Source organism: Cynocephalus volans, chromosome 1 (assembly GCF_027409185.1).
Source record: "Cynocephalus volans isolate mCynVol1 chromosome 1, mCynVol1.pri, whole genome shotgun sequence".
Classification (NCBI taxonomy): domain Eukaryota; kingdom Metazoa; phylum Chordata; class Mammalia; order Dermoptera; family Cynocephalidae; genus Cynocephalus; species Cynocephalus volans.
This window is the reverse complement of record NC_084460.1, coordinates 29,854,586-29,871,346: the sequence shown is the minus strand read 5'-3', so window position 1 is coordinate 29,871,346 and position 16,761 is coordinate 29,854,586. Positions and strand designations below refer to the sequence as shown.

Here is a 16,761-nt window from a genome sequence, read left to right as displayed (position 1 = left end):
GCAGGGATCGATGTCCCTAAGTAGGTGCTCCCTTCCTTTTACTTGGCATCTCACTCCAGAGCCACGCAGCCACAGGAACTCACAGATAATCCACAGATTGGAATGGCAAAAGCAGAAGAAAATTCCCCCTGAGGACGAATGGGAATTATTCATCGCTACCTAGAAATCTCCACCCCTTGACAGGCCAAAGCTTTGCTCAGCTTTCCTGCCTCTCAGGTCCATTTCCCAGTCTTCTTGGGAGTAAACTGCCCTACACCCCATTTCTTGAGTCCCAGTTCCTCTGCCAAATTCTCAAAGCTCTTATAATTTCTATATGAAACTTCATGCCCTGGCCCCACTTTTTCCCATGGTCCCTATCTAAACATCTCCTCCCACTTCCACTCCATACAACAGTCTTTCTAAAATACTTGCTATTTTATTTTATATCTCCACACTTGCTGTTCCTCCTGCTAGGTATGCACTCTACCCCATCCATACCTACCTGGCAAACTCCAACTCATCTTTCAAAACCCAGTTCAGATACCACTGCTCCTGGGACAGCTTCCCTGGCCTGCCTCCCACTGCGGTACTTCTATACCTTATACATATGTATATAACAGCATTTCATCACAGTGTATGGTAGCATTTGTTTACACACCCATCTCCCTGAGCAGGCCATGCATTCTAAGCTCAAAATCTGTATTTACTTATCTCTGAACTCTGGAAGCCTCATCCAGGAGTTACAGGAGTCCCCAATTAACAGAATCATCAGCCAAGTCCCTGTATGTCCAAGTTTGTATAGAGAAGCAAAAGCCATTCTAACATGGAAATATCCACCAATGAACTGAAGGAGTCCCCAGACAAACACCCCTTCTCGCCTTTCACACAATCTGTCCCCATGCACTCCTGGGCTTTGGAGGCAGTTGCTCCCAGATGACAAAGGGAAAATGCACAGTAAAATGACCACAGGGCAAAAATGTGGGATTTCATCAAAGTGATGTTGGATATCTGCAGATAACAACACCATCAACAAAGGAGGGCCTGGCACAGTGACTGGAAAACAGTCAAGGGAGAGAAACTCGAGAAGGATGATCACAGGATCAAAAGCTCCAAAGAGAATGATTTGAAGGTCTAGGGATTAAAAGCGTGTGGCAAAACTGAGGGAGCCCCTCATGATTTCTGCCAGAGGGACCCTCTCTATGATCACAGTGGAAGACTAAAGTGATCTAAAGGATTATCAGAAAAAATTACCCCGAATAAAATCTATACTTGATTCATTCCTTGTTCATTCTAAAGATCAGCATAACTTCAACTATAATCGAAATTTTACAGATTATAAAACAAACCAATTTTATTTTTATTATTTTTGCTTTCAAATATGGGCTTGTTCATTCTTTTTTCTTTCTAAGAATCAGTGTACTGTTTTGACTGTACTCGAAATTTTGTAGATTGTGAGACAAAGTGCTATTTTCGTAATTTTTCAGTTTAGAAAAAAACATTTAGGGCCCGTGGCTCACTTGGGAGAGTGTGGTGTTGATAATACCAAGGCCACGGGTTCGGATCCCTATATAGGGATGGCCGGGGAGCTCACTGGGAGAGCGTGGTGCTGACAACACCAAGTCAAGGATTAAGATCCCTTTACCGGTCATCTTTAAAAAAAAAAAGCACTTTTTTCCCACTGTGAACAAGGAAATACTGGTTACCCTTTTTAAGGATTTTTTTTAGGATAAATGTCTGTCAAGTTGAAGAATGATATAAGAAGAGCCAACATCTTTACCCCCACCAATGCCAAGGTCCAGAATCCTTTCTGCAGGCTGGACCCAGCCCAGAGCCTTAGTTTCCCCTTTGAGGTATCCCACTGGTCCTGAGCAGTCAGAACCAGCAAGGCCACAGACCCCCGGGCTCCCTACCTCCCACCCGTCCACCTAGGAGAGGGAAGCATGAGGACACGTACTTGTAGATGGCGTTGTCCTTCTTGGGGCTGTGCTGCGGCAGGAGGCTATGGGAGTACTGGTGCACGCCCAGGTCGTACAACGAGGGGAAGTCCTTGCCACAGAGGTGGCACCGGTAGCTCAGCTCTTCCTGGTGGCTCTTTATGTGCTCCAGAAATGTGTCAAGCTTTGGGAACGTCTGAGCACAGCTTTTGACAACGCACTTGTACACCTGGAGGGAGGATGCTGGGCAGGTAAGGGGAGGCAGGAGACCTGCCCACTGCCACTCCCTGCCCTGTGATGTTGGCCTTGAACACTGCTAGTGGATGACCTGACTACTGGTCCCCCTGCTCCCCTGCTGCTGGAACCCCAGTTTCATTTTAATTAGAGGATTCCCTCCTCACAATGACAATGGCCCCATTACCCCTCCCTCACGCTCTGTGTGGCCCGAGTGTATTTAGAAAAATTATCTAAGACCTGGAAAGACAGTGAAACGGTGACAGCATGTCCATTCAATGTCATGCTGGAGTAGTGCCTCTCAAACACGAGCGGGGATCAGAATCACAGATGGCTGGGCACTATGCCCAGAGGACCTGATTCGGTAGGTCTGGGTGGCCTGACTATGTGCAGTTGCTAATGAGGAATAATCTGGTGATGCAGATGCTGCTGGTCTGGGCACCTCACTTTGAGAACTGCCATCTAACAAGCTGCCTAGGGTCATCTCAGTCTCTGGGGGATGTGGCTAGTTGTGACTTTACTAATGACTAGGACCCAGACTCTAAAGTTAATTGTTAACTTATAAAAAACTGATCCGATGTAACTAATTTTTATCAGGCATAGAAGATAATCCCAAAGGTCATAAATTTTGTTGCCCTGTAGGACATTAACAAGATTTGTATCTAACTTAGCAACCTGACTTCAGTATTCCTTTTTTTTCACTGACAATTATATACAGGTATAGATATCAGTGTCTCATATCTTCTTTTGAACCTGCTTTGTCATTCTTCCAACTCTCTCATTAACGAGTTAAGTAAAATTCTGACTCATGTTCAGAGTTTCATTTGCATGAGAATTATGTTTTTAACATTTTGAAGATTATACTTTGATAAGTGGTACATACTCCTGGTTGCCTACACAATATCACACACTTCTTTTTCCTAACGAAGTGAGCCCTGATTTGCTCAAGGTGGCAACATGCCTAGTTAAGACACTTGATCCCCCTGGCTCCCTTGTATTTAGTGTCATCCATGTGACTCCTTTCTTGCCAATAATATGTAGGCAATAGTCTTAGGGAACGGCATCACTCAGAATGAAAAGGCAAAAGCTTCCTAGGAGAAATCCCCTCTGCTTTTTGCATTTGTCCTGACTGGAATACAGATGCAGTAGACAGAGATACAGCAGCCCTCTTTCAACCTTGAGGATAAATGCTACAAGCTAAGGATGGCAGAGCAGAAAGCTAGAAGAAGCTATAAGGAGCCTGAGTCCATGATGACATATCTGACCTGCTATTCAAGCCCAACACTGCGTACTTATGGACTTCTTTTGATGTGAGAGAAGTAAAACCCTAACTCTTAAGCCAGTTTTCTATTATTTGCAGCACAATAGTGCATTCGTAAGTGACAGCACATGCACTGGCCCTGACCAATGAGAGATCTACAGAGTGCTTCTAGGAAAGGTTTCCTTGCTCCTAAACAAGACAGAAAATATAACTCCTTTTTGTTCATGGATAATACTATGCCTGAACTGCTGCCTAGAAAGAGCAATCACCATCCCAGGATCACAAGGTGAGCCATCAGTAAAGGACAAGGCCACCCCTGAAATGGCAGAGACCACAGCAGGAAAGACACAGACAGGGTCCTTGATCCTGGACTGAGTCAACTGATCATCTCAGGCCTGCAGCTACCTTGCCTCAAGCCTCTTGTTATGTGAGATGACAAATTCCCTAACTGTTTAAACCAGTTTGAGTCAAAGTTTTCTGTAATTTGCCCCAAGGGTAACCTAACCTCACTCCACCAACCCCCATGCTGGGAATCTATCCTAAGGAAAAAGTGAGAGCTGTGGATAAAGATTTGATTGACTGATGCTCACCCCTTTCTAGGTAGCATTCAAGACCCCGACACCAGCCAAGGCTCACAACTGTGGTGGCTATGGCCCCTGATGCCTGCCATCCACCTACCTGCTCGTTCTTATGCTGGGTCATGTGGGACTTGAGCTGGAAGTAGGTGCTGAACTTGTTGGGACAGAACTGGCACAGGTAGGAGCTATCGATGAGGACCACCTGCTTGGTCTCCAGCTTATCCCCCTCGTCCTTGCTGGCCGAAGGCAAGGCCTGGGCCTGAGGTGTACTCGCCAGGGTCTGGCCCAACCCTATGGGGAAAGCCAGGGAGGGAAGTCACTGAGAAAGGTCAAGAAGAGCCAGGACACGGAGCCACGCCATTCAGGAAGGACTCTCAGAACGAATGTCGCGTGTTCCTCTGTGTTCACCCCACCACCTATTATGTGCTTGGTGTTGGATACTGTGCTCAGCGTGCTGCACCCACATTTAGCTGATGTGTACTGATATGGCCATTGCAGATGCTAAAATACTGGGATACTTACATTCTGATTGAGAAACACCTATTTCCTGAAGTCTCTGTTCCCTTGCCTTCCTCTCGGACACTGTAGACCTCTCCATGGTTATCAAAAATTCAGAGCATCCCTCCTAGTTGTACTGTTAATGCCTCCTCAGCACCTTTTTCTAATTTTTTTTTTTTTTGGCAGCTGGCCAGTACAGGGATCAAACCCTTGACCTTGGTGTTTATCAGCACCATGCTCTAACCAACCAAGCCAGCATCCCTTGTTCTAATGATAATCATCTGTTTTACTGTCCTTCCCTCACTAGACTGTTCCTCCATCTCTTTTGCATCAGGGACCTCTGATCTTATCTCTGTAGGCTGAGAGATATAGTAGGTCTGGCATATAGTAGGCCTCCATAAATGTTTGCAAAATGGTTGAACCTTTGGTGCTAGGCATGTACGAGTTTTAAAAGAAATGGAAGAAATGGTTTCTTCTCTAAGGGGCTCACAAGAACTCAGAGGGCACACAGTAGGGATAGTTCCAACAGAAAGCATGATGGCAGGTCAGAGAAAAGTGGCCACATGTTGCTTGCCCAGCAAAACACTCCCTTCATTTAGCTGCCATGTGGCTGGTATTGCTTACCCTTGGGGCTGCGTGAGAAAGGCTTAGGCTCTGGCCCTGCGCTGCCAATCCAGTGGCCATGAGCCATGTGTGGCTACTGAGAACTTGAAATGTGGTCAGTCCAAAATCCAGATGTGCTATAAATGGAAATATACACTGGATGTCAAAAATTTAGTACTAAAAATGAATGTAGAGGGCTTGCTGTTTAGCTCACTTGGTTAGAGCATGGTGTTGATGATACCAAGGTCAAGGATTTGGATCCCCGTACTGGCCAGCCACACACAAAAAAAAAGGAATATAAAATATCTCACTAATAATTTCTTTATATTACATGTTAAAATGATATTAATACATTGGGTTAAATAAAATATATGATAAAATTAACTTCATATTTTTAAACTGTTTTTAACATAGCTACTAGAAAATTTTAAATGATCTATGTTGTTTATATTATATTTCTGCTGGACAGCACTGCTGTAAACCTAGTAAGTCCTCAGCTCTCATGCAGGAGAGGAATTAAATCAATATCAGAAACAGGATTGTGAGCTCAGGAAAAACCAATGATTAGATGAGAATCCCAGGATGGATAAAGGGCTTTGGACATCAGTTGTACACAGGGGTCAAATAGGTTTCAACTCCTGATCAACTATAGTAACTGCCTGTATAGTGACTGCTTGGAGCAATATATTGAAAATAGATTCTGAGATGGGATCCAGGCTTGGGAACAAAAAAATGTGATTGATTAGTGATGTCTAGTATGGCCATAGTATCAGAGTAATGCCACACAGATTGTATACCAGGGTAATTCAAAAGGTTCACGAAAGGGCTGGCTAGTTAACTCAGTTGGTTAGAGCATGGTGCTGATAACACCAAGGTCCAGGGTTCAATCCCTGCAACAGCCAACTGCCAAAAAAAAAAAAAGTTCATGGAAAGATTCACATTATCTTTCAATTCTATTTTTCCATGAACTTCTTAAAATACCCTCGTATTTATCATCCTTCCTTTCATCCTATGCCCCATTTTATAAAGTACACTAAAGCCCAGAGAGGTCGAGGAATGTGTCCAAGGTCACACAGCTAGCAACAAAACCTGTGAAGCAGCAGAGGAGAGGTGTGGGGAGAGTGGCATTCCCCATTTCCACCTACCTGTGTTTTCCTCATCCTCCTCCCTGCTGGGGTTCAGAGCCATGACCTGTACTGTCACAGAGTTGCGAGAAACAGTGCTACCACTGCGTCCTGGAGGCCACACCTTGTGGGTCTGCATGTGTTTCTTGACATTAGACTTCTGGGCAAAGGCGCGGCCACATGCAATGCACTGGAAGGGCTTCTCACCGGTGTGGCTGTGGGAAACAAGGCTTGTCAGCACCCTCGTGTAGGAATACAGACATGGCCTCAGCCCCAGACCTCACAGCCACCAGGAAGGCCCAGAGGGAGCATCCAGATGCTGCTGGCCACCACTCCAACACCATGGGGACAAGCCCTCTCACTGAGGCAGGCAGATCAGAGATGGAAAGACCCCAGACCCTTGAACACATTACTGAGCTGCTGAATCAGCCAACCCTGAGCTGACCTCCTCTGTGACCATCTTGTACTATGAAATAAAACATTTCCTAATTGTTTAAGCCCATTTAAGTGGGGACTTCTGTTACTCAAAGGAGTAAACATCTTAGCTGTCACAGCACAGCACTTGTACCACGATTTGCTTTACTTCATAATTAACTCACTTTTTTAAAACTTAAAATAATTTTAAAATTATTTAAATACACTTGTCATAAATACAAAATAACTCCCCAAATTGCAAAATCTAGAGCTGCACTGTCCAATAATGTAGACACAAGCCACATGGAACTATTTACATATAAATTCATTAAAATAAAATAGGGCTGGCTGGTTAACTCAGTTGATTAGAGCACAGCCTTATAACACCATAGTCACAGGTTCAGATCCCTGTACCAGTTAGCTGCAAAAAATTGATTAATTAATTAAATTAAAAATTCAGAAGATGGCAGAATAGACAGTCCCCAGTGTCACTCTCTCCTACAAATCAACAAATTTACAACTATAAAAATGTAACATCAGCCAAGCTGGGACCGCTGGAGCTCAGGGGAAGAGGAGGAGAGACCTGTGGAACTCATGAAGGCGGGAGAAACCACGATGAGAGAAAGAAAAAACTGCTCTCAGCGTTTCAGGCTGTGGCCACTTTAATGCTGGAGCGCACCGAGCAGGAGCTGGCAGAAGCTGCAGCTGTGCCCTTCAGATGGAGTTACTTGGAGGCGGAAGGGGAGAAGAGGACTTTGGTGGCCCCCAGGACAGCAAGTTCACTAATAGGGTTCCAATGGACTCATGCAGGAGCGAGGGGCCAGAACAGCTGAAAAAGGGGAGCCATTCAGAACTGGTGAGTCATCGCAAGGGACTGGCACAGGGCCTGTCCCATGGGAAGTGTTTGGAGCATGGGCGGTGGGGGAGATGGGCCCACCGGGAGAACACTGGGACACAACAAGGACAGCTGATCTGCCCCCCAATCAGTGCAGGACCACTCAGAGGAGACTGGTCGGGAATGCAGAATTGCATTGGGTGCAATTTGATGAAAAAATTCAGGCTCAGATCGGAGTTTCTACACAACCCAGGTGCACTGAATACCTGGAGAGCCGGAAGTACCTATAAGGTCAACCATTAAACCCTGAGCTGCACAAAAAGCCTTCCCTAGGGAATCAGCAGCAAAGCAGCAATTTACTCAACCACACAGCTCAAGAACTGGTTCCCACAAGAAGTTCCTCCATGTTAGAAGTAAGCATAGGACAAAAAGTTGGTTCTGGCCCAGGCATGCCAGCAATGCCTTAGGGCCCACCACGGGACATGAGGCATAGAGCCAGGGGCAGGACCACAACCACTCACATGACCAGCACCTCGGGGCCCTGCCCAGGAGCCTGAGGATTAGAGCCGGGACCAGACTCCACTCCCACATCCAGGCACACCACCAATGCCTTGGGTCCCGCTGGAGGACATGAAGCTAGCAGCTGGGGACTGGACCCCCTTCCCAGACCTAGGAACACTGTGACAGCACCTCTGGGGCCCCACCCAGGGGACCGAGACATGGAGAAGGGGACCAGACCCTCTCCCGCAACCAGGCACATCTCGCCAGCGCCTCAGGGCCCGCCCAGGGTCCTGGGGCATGGAGAAGGGGACCGGACCCCTCTCCTGCAACCAGGCTTACTGTGCCAGCACCTCGGGGGCCCCCCAGGGACTCGGGGTATGGAGCCGGGGATCGGACACTCTCCACAACCAGGCACACTGCCAGCACCAAGGAGCATGCTAAAATCATCTCCTCCATGTGGGGTGGCCCACGCAGCCACCACAATATCTATGGCTGCCGCAAAGTCAGCTAGATGCCAAAACCACCACGCAGATGGTCCACCAGCCAGGGCTGCCTGGGAGCCACCTGCCCTCCATGCCCACGTACCTTCGGATGTGCTGCTGCAGGTCAAAGTTTTTGGTGAATGATTTGTCACAGTATGAACACTTGAGTTTCTGAGCCTTTGGCTTTCCTGCAGCTGAAAGACAAAGTGGGAGGAGGGGGGTGGTGAGGCTGAGGGCACAGCTGAGGGTGCCAAGGGCAGCCCCCAGCCATTCCACCTCCTGGACCTGGGGCCAGACAGCCCACATCCCAAGAAATCTTCATCCATGCACAGGCAGCACAAGAGGCACAGAAGAGCTTCTCACAGTGGGTAGGGAAGAAAGCCTAGGACATGCTCTGGCTGAGAAAGCATGAAAAACCTCTCAGAGGCCCCCCTTTGCTCTAGGATAAAACCCAAACTCTCTGCTATTGCCCATATAGCACTCTGCATCCTCTGACTCCTGCCAACCTCATCGTTCCCTCCATCCAGCTGCAGTGGACTCCTTGTTAACCTTAAAAGACTTCAAACATGGTCCCACCTCAGGGCCTTTGCAGTTGCTATTCCCTCTTGCCTGGAATGCTTGTCCCTCAGATACCCACAAGGCTGCTTCCTTCACTTCCCCCAAATGGATAGGTGGCACAATTTTCCAGCCTCACCCTAGTTATACTCAATCAAAGTACCCTGTTAATCTCCTTCCTAGAACAACTCATAAATATTCATTTATTCCCTGTCTGTTTCTCCTGTTAAACTGAGAGTAACTGAGGACAGAAGAAACCATGGACCAAGATACTGGATCCCTGGTGCCTGGCACAGAGCCTGACACACAGATGCTCAATCCATATTTGTGGAAGGAAAGAAGGGAGGAAGTGGTTGACTGGAAAGCCCCTGAAAAATTCTCAATTTCTCTTCCCTCTGTCCACACCCTGCTTCTGACATTGTCCCCCACCCTGTACTTAGCATCTCCAATGGGGCAGCAGATACTGCTGCTTGCCTGCCTAATATCCACTCTCTCCTTCTTCTGACCACATAAATCCCCTTTATAATGGAAACATCAAGTTTCCTGGCTAAAAGAGACATTTCCCAGCTTTCTTTGCAGCTAGGTAAGCTACTTGACTAAGTTTTCACCAATGAGATGCAAGCAAAAGTATCATAGAGAACTTCTGGAAGCTGGGAGATACCCCATCTCCCTTATTCTTACTACCTGCAATATGAAATTGATATGGATTGGACCATCATAGACCATGAGGCACACTGATACCTGAAGAGCCATGTTCTGGGGATGGCAGACCAAAAAGATAAAAGAAATGTGGGTGGCTGGTAACCATGCAGTCACATGATCTGCAGACTGTGTGCTTCTGGCCTTATTTTATACAGGAGATAAACAAAATTCTATCATTTTGAAATCACTGTTATTTTGGATTTTCCATTACATGCAACCAAGCTTAACCCTAACCATCATAAAAGGGAAGACCAGAACCAAGCAGCCTGTGAATAAGCCAGTGCTGAGGAAAGATGCCCATGGCTGGCTGGGGGCCCACCTTCCGGAAGTCCACTGGCACCTTTAGCCCGTCGGGTCTTCAGTGTTGGTGGGGAGTCAAAGGTGGCCACCGTGCCACCAGTGGCACTTGTCATGGGGGCAGCGGGGTTTGGTCCTTTTGGTTTGAATCCCTGTTTGCCAGGGCTGTACACTGGGGGGGTGGGGTACACCGGAGCCTCCACACACTGGTTTGGCACCTAGAAGGACAGCACAGTCAGTGAAAGAGCCCTGGGAAGGGAGGGAAAGCACTGGCCCAGCCACATCACCATCCTAACACCACTACCTGGCTCAGACACCCCAGTCACTCCCAAGAGCCCTTGGAACTTCATGAAGCCAGCAGGCCTGAAGCAGCTTTGGAGCCAGGCTGCCTGAGTTAAAATCCTGACTCTGCCAGTTACCACCTAAGTGACCCTGGGCATCTTTTAACTTCTCTGTCTCAGTTTCTATGTGGTAAAATGGGGCTAATCATAGTACCCCTCTCATAAGATTGTCGTAAGGATTAAATGAAGTAACACATAAAGAGCTTAGAACAGCGGCGGGCACACAGTAAGCACTCAATAGCGTTAGCTGTTATTATTGCCATTATTATTAGTAGTAGTAGTTTGTTGCACAAAAGAACCAGGAAGTCAGAAGGGTCTGTGCCCTCACCAGCTACTCCAGTTCCTGAAACCACTGTTACTCCAGCCTTCCATCAGCTTTGTGAGCACCTAACTTCCTGTACTAAATCCCTCTACCAGAAATACCTAGCATGGTTTCTATTCTCCTGACTAAACCCTAACCAATACAGCACTCAATAAACATTTGTCACAGGAATGAATTTCCATTACTCAAGGCATTACTGAGCAATTACGTGACTGCCACCGGGTTAGACTCACATTATCAACAGCTGTGCAAGGAGAGTTCCCATTTTAGAGAAGGGGAAACTGAGGTCTGAGGGCCCTATTTAAGCCACCTACTAGAGGTGTTCCACAGGCCAAGTGCTCTGCTATGGGCTAAAGATGCAAAGCCAAATAAGACTCAGGCTCTGCCCTCAAAGAACACCCTCATCTACGTGGCAAAAAAAACCAGCAGCCCCTCTCCCACCCCGTGCTGGTCCCCTCTGTCTAGCAAACCACCAGCATCATCTCAGCATCCCAATGACTTAAATGTTTTCCAATTCAATAAATTACTTAGGGAAGCTTGCTCTATTCTCCTAGGCTAGCACAAAACCCCCTGCAGGCTCTCATAACATCACATGCCTTGTGGTGGAATCTTTCCACTGGTCTGGGCTCTTCTTACATACAGGTACACCTGACATGGAATGTCTGTATGCCTAGATTCTAGGATTGAGTCTGGGTTAGTGTGACCTCAGGTGCAGGCAGGCTGTTTCTGTGACAACCCTACCCTCTAGCACTGGTGTCTGGGAAGGTTCTATGAACTCCCAGCACTTTAAGAGTAGACTTCCCATGACTCAGAGCACATCAGCAGGGAATTAATATGGTACACTGATTGCATAATGGCCCTGATTCTTTATCCCTCCCCATATCTTTGCCTTTCCAGTGTAACTCTGCAGCTCTTCCCATCAAGAGGTGGCATCTATTTCCCTACCCCTTGCTTCTAAGCTGGCCTTGTGACCTGCTTTGGCCAATAGAAGTGATACTGTCATTTACAAACCTAAGCCTCAAGAGGCCTTGAGCATTTCTGCTTGCATTTTTGCATCTCCACCATGGCCACGAGAACCTGCTGGAGGATGAGAGTTGCATGGAGCAGAGCTGAGTCATCCCACTTGTCCCAGCCCAAGCCATCCCAGAGCAGCTGACAGACAGCCGACCACCAGACATGCTGTGAGCCCAGCCAAGATCTGCAGCGTTGCCTAGCTGAGCACCATAAACATATGAACAATAAACACTTTTTGCCATATTCCACTGAGGCCTTGAGAACATTTCTTACACAACAATAGCTAAGTGATACACCTAGCTTCTTAAAAAATGTAAGAGATGCTTATGCAGATAATTTTTTGGAATTCTCTCCTCAAAAGGCAAGTATTCCCTGACTGTTCTGAGCATTACCTGAGGGCAGCTTATATTTCTGCTATAACTTCTGTTTCATCCACCTTCTCAGAGTTCGCATTTTACATTTGTAGGTGGGATGCTTTGATTAAAGTCCTTCTCTCCCATGATGCAGTACCCTACACGAGGGCAGGGATTGGGTCTGGTTCTGTTCCCCACCAAATCCCAACACAGTGCCTGGCACACAGCTGGTGCTCAGGAAAGGTCCAGCTCACCCACAACACCATGACCAGTTCTCCCCCCTTCGGCCCATTCCCCACCTTTGCTCACCTCCAGGGGTGGGTAGGGCTGCATCCCCAGTGCCTGGATCTCCACCGTTCCACTCCCAGCCAGGGGTGCAGTGGCACTGTACACCTCCACCACGCCATTCCCACCGGGGTTGGGACGCCCAGGGGGGCCCAGGCTCTGGGGTGGGGGAGGCGGGGGCTGGGGGGCTGGGGGTGGAGGCAGTGGTGGAGGAGGTGGAGGAGGTGGTGGAGGCTGGGTGAGGTAGCTGGGCACAGAATGCATGTTCAGGCTGCTCTGAAATCAGAAGAGAAAATTAAAGTGTTATAGCCTCTTGATAGTAGCTACCTTGTTTATCAATGAGGAAGGGCATTTGCCTTAGCCAGCTACATGGAAAGAACAGCTACTCACAGGGCAGCTCAGAGTATGGGGCTGAGAGGGAGCAGGGAAACAAAGTCACAGGAGAATTTAGAGGAGTGTCAGCTTGGTGCTGCGATCCCTTTTCTATATGAAAGTCAGCCAAAATGACCCAGTTCATGCAGGGAAGGATTAATACAGCAGGCCTAATGTTACTATCTTATTAGGGCTTGCTTGGAGGACTGGCTCTTGATTGGCATCTGAGAACTTGGCTTTTGGAACCTTCCCTTCATTAATAAGGCTGTTTTGCCCACCTGTCTATACTGTATGAACTCACCTAGGCTGCTTAAACCATTTGATTTATGGTGAACACCTTCTTCTCTTCTGGGGTTCTGGGATTTGGGTTATGGTGTCTGGTCACCTACGTGACTAATCTCCAATAAAAACCGCGGCCTCTCAACAAGCAAACAGAAAGGACATTGTTGGGGGGGAGGGGGGGAGGGAGAAGGGAGGGAGGTTTTGGTGATGGGGAGCAATAATCAGCTACAATGTATATCGACAAAATAAAATTAAAAAAAAAAAAAAAACCGCGGCCTCTGAGCCGTTAAGTGTGTTTCTCCAGGCAGAGACACTGCATACGTTTGCTGCGCTGCACTGTGGGAGGAGAAGTGTGTTTTGTGCAGCTTCTCCCCTCTTACCCAGGAGAGAGAATGTTGGGAACCTGCTCCTGGATTCCTCCAGATTCCACCGATGTGTCTTTTCCCTTGGCTAATCTTGCTGTGTATCTTTCTTTTTTTTTTTTTTAAAGATGACCGGTAAGGGGATCTCAACCCTTGGCTTGGTGTTGTCAGCACCACACTCAGCCAGTGAGCAAACCGGCCATCCCTATATAGGATCCGAACCCGTGGCCTTGGTGTTATCAGCACCGCACTCTACCGAGTGAGCCACGGGCCGGCCTTGCTGTGTATCTTTCTGCTGTAATAAACCACAGCCATGAACACAACCACCCCTGAGTCCTGTGAATCTTTTTAGCGTCAACGAATGTGTAAATGGTTGTGAACTCCTGAAACACAGCCACTGATTTCTAGAAATTTATTCTACAAAAATAATTAGGCAGGTGGGCAAAGATATATGTACATGGATGGTTACTCTTGTAGTTTTTATAACAGCAAAAAATGGCAATGACCTATATGTCCACCCACAGAAGCCTGGCTAAATAGAGGATGGTCTATCCATATGATGGAATCCTTTGTGTCTGTTAAAATGATGATGCTGGTCAGTATTTCATAAAGGGTGCTCCTCTTCATTGCTGTTCCTTGGGTTCCATAGTCAAATATGTTTGAGAAAAAATCTGGATTGACAAAATCGGAAGTATTTCTTTACTGCAGGAAAAACCCAGGGACAGAGTGAAGTAGAACGCCTCCATCCTAGGCTGGTCTGAGCAGAGATCCTTCTTGTAGTGGAAAATTCCAAGGAGCCACTGTGTATTTTCCAATGTTTTTCTAATGGACATGGGACACTTTTGTTAAGAATAACAACAGGAGTCAACATAGCCGGACTACAGCTGTGAAACCTCACATGTTCTGGGTCTCCACCTGAGTGTAGCGCCTACAACGCTGGCCAAGGGGAAGGCTGACAGTCCGCCTCCACGTGGGGGAGAGCTGGGGCCAAGCCTACTTTTTCCTATAAGATTCTGAATCCAGAGGAGTTAACAGGCAGGCCTAGAATCAAGACCCTGTGAGAAGCCTGCTGCCTCCTTACCTGCACAGGTGGGGGCCCTTGGGGCATGGGCTGGTCCAGGGATGTGAAGGCTGACATGGCAGACATGAGCACGTCATCGCTTACCAAGATGTTCCCCTGTACCAGGGTTTGAATCAGCGGGGACGGGGGCACTGTGATGTATGTGGAGATCTGGACAGAGAGAGAGAGAGAAGGAGGATTATGTCTGAGGCTCTGTAAGAAAGCTGAGGGCATTATGCAAAGATCCAGGTTCTGGAGTCCCACAGAGTTGGGTTCCATTTCCACCTCTGCTGTGTGACCCTTTGTGACCCTGGGCAAGTCACTCCACCTCTCTGAGCCTTCATTTAATCACCTACCAAATGAAGAGAAAAAGTCATACTTCTCTGTAAGGCATATGCCCTATGACCCAGCAATAATATTTCCTGGTATGTATCCTAGAGACACACTCGCACATGTCCACAGGAAGTCAACAAATGAGAGTATTCTGTACAGCCTTGTTTCTAATAGTGAAAAGCTATAAATAACCTAAATGTCTATCAATAAGAGAATGGATTTAAAAATTATGCAATAGGCTGGCCAGTTAGCTCAGCTGGTTAGAGTGCAGTGTTACAACACCAAGGTCAAGGGTTCAGCTCTCCATACTGGCCAGCTGCCAAAACAAAAAAAAGAGAGAGAGAAAATAAAAATTATGCAATATTGTCATGGGATAGAGTACTATACAGCATGAAAAATCAAATTACATAATAATATGTAGATTACATATTTTTATTTTTAAAAATCTAAAACAATAGTACTATATAATTCCTGTGGTTAATAAATAAGTAAGTGAAAGTACCTTAGGTCAAGAAGGATATCCATCAACAGTTGCCTGGGGGCAAGGAAGAGGAACAGTGCCAAAAGAGCCTTGATTTGTTTTGGGGCGGGTTTTTTTGGCAGCTCGCCAATTTGGGGATCTGAACCCTTGACCCTGGTGTTATAACACCACACTCTAACCAACTGAGTTAACTGGCCAGCCTTGATTTGTAACATTCTTTTATTTATTTATTTATTTTTAAAGCTGTTGCTTTTTTTGAGGGGGGGAGCAGCTAGCCAACATTCTACCTTTAACTAATTTATTTATTTTTACTATTATTCTCCTCATTTTATTTATTTTTGGCAGCCAGCACACGGATCCAAACCCTTGACATCGGTGTTACCAGCACCATGCTCTCGCAAGTGAGCCACCAGCCAGCCCCAACATGCTAACCTTTAAAAAGGAGAAGGGAGGGGCCGGCCCGTGGCTCACTTGGGAGAGTGCGGTGCTGATAACACCAAGGCTACGGGTTCAGATCCCATATAGGGATGGCCGGTTGGCTCACTGGGTGAGCGTGGTGCTGACAACACCAAGTCAAGGGTTAAGATCCCCTTACCGGTCATCTTTTAAAAAAATAAATAAATAAAATAAAAATAAAAAGGAGAAGGGAAGCATGTGTTACTTAAAAATATACAAGTTAATAATAAAAATAATAATATCGTACTCAGGGCAATAGTGAAAATGACGGGTAGACCTTATAAGAAAGTGTCAAACATCAATGATTGCTCCTCTCAGCAGCTATAAAAGGTGCTTTGTTTTGTTTTGTTGTTTTCTTTACTGACAGGCCCTTGGCATCTTCCTAGTTCACTGGCATCTTCCTAATTCACTGGTCTCTGTGAAACCTCCAGGCACAGCAGCAACTGGGCCCAGGGACCCAAAATCCCTGTTCAGAGATGGGATGTCTTTGACCTTCACTAAGCAAGGGCAGCCTGGCAAGGTGGGGAAATGCCCGGAAAGGCAGTGTAGATTCTAGCTCATTTGTATTTTTACAATGTCACACAAGTTAGGCTGAGACAAAATATGGGGAATCACATCCGTGTTCTACCAAGTCACTTAGGCAAGGGGATTTACGTTTGCCCATAACTGACTGCTTGTGTTCTGAGGTTATTTCCTTACCCAGGACTGGAGGAAATTCACTCTCTCCTTTTATTGAAAAAAAAAAAAAAAAAAAAAAAGGAAGAGAGGGAAATATTTTCTGCTAGCAAAACTCGTAATCAAGGAGTGAGAAAAATGACTGTGTTCTATGCTAGAAAATATCTGTGGAAACCTGAAATGTTTCAGTCTATATGTCCTATGGGTCTGTGGGTGAATGCTTTTATTTTGATGGCAGGAATTATTTCTATACAGTGGAAGAAAATAATGTTTTAAAGGAATAAGAAAAGAGGAAGCCAGAGGGAAATCTGACTCCTTGACTTAGCATCCTGAGACATGCCTGGCCTCTGTTATGAGGAATTCTTTAATCTTTTTAAGAGCCCCCCAACCCAGGGTGTCTTTGCTCTAGAACCATGTTCTTAACTGAA

The 16,761-nt window shown here is 46.6% G+C and overlaps 1 protein-coding gene across 1 annotated transcript in view; it reads right to left on the bottom strand.

Moving 5' to 3' along the window:
• Nucleotides 1-16,761, bottom strand: part of ZNF341 (zinc finger protein 341) — a 32,988-nt gene that overhangs the window by 13,147 nt on the left and 3,080 nt on the right. Inside the window, exons 2-8 of the mRNA XM_063096847.1 lie at nt 14,410-14,559; nt 12,337-12,588; nt 10,020-10,215; nt 8,547-8,637; nt 6,233-6,426; nt 4,087-4,277; nt 1,934-2,142 (exon numbers count right to left, since the gene is read on the bottom strand). Coding sequence (XP_062952917.1) covers nt 1,934-2,142; nt 4,087-4,277; nt 6,233-6,426; nt 8,547-8,637; nt 10,020-10,215; nt 12,337-12,588; nt 14,410-14,559 — 1,283 coding nt within the window. The remainder of the gene's footprint in view (nt 1-1,933; nt 2,143-4,086; nt 4,278-6,232; nt 6,427-8,546; nt 8,638-10,019; nt 10,216-12,336; nt 12,589-14,409; nt 14,560-16,761) is intronic.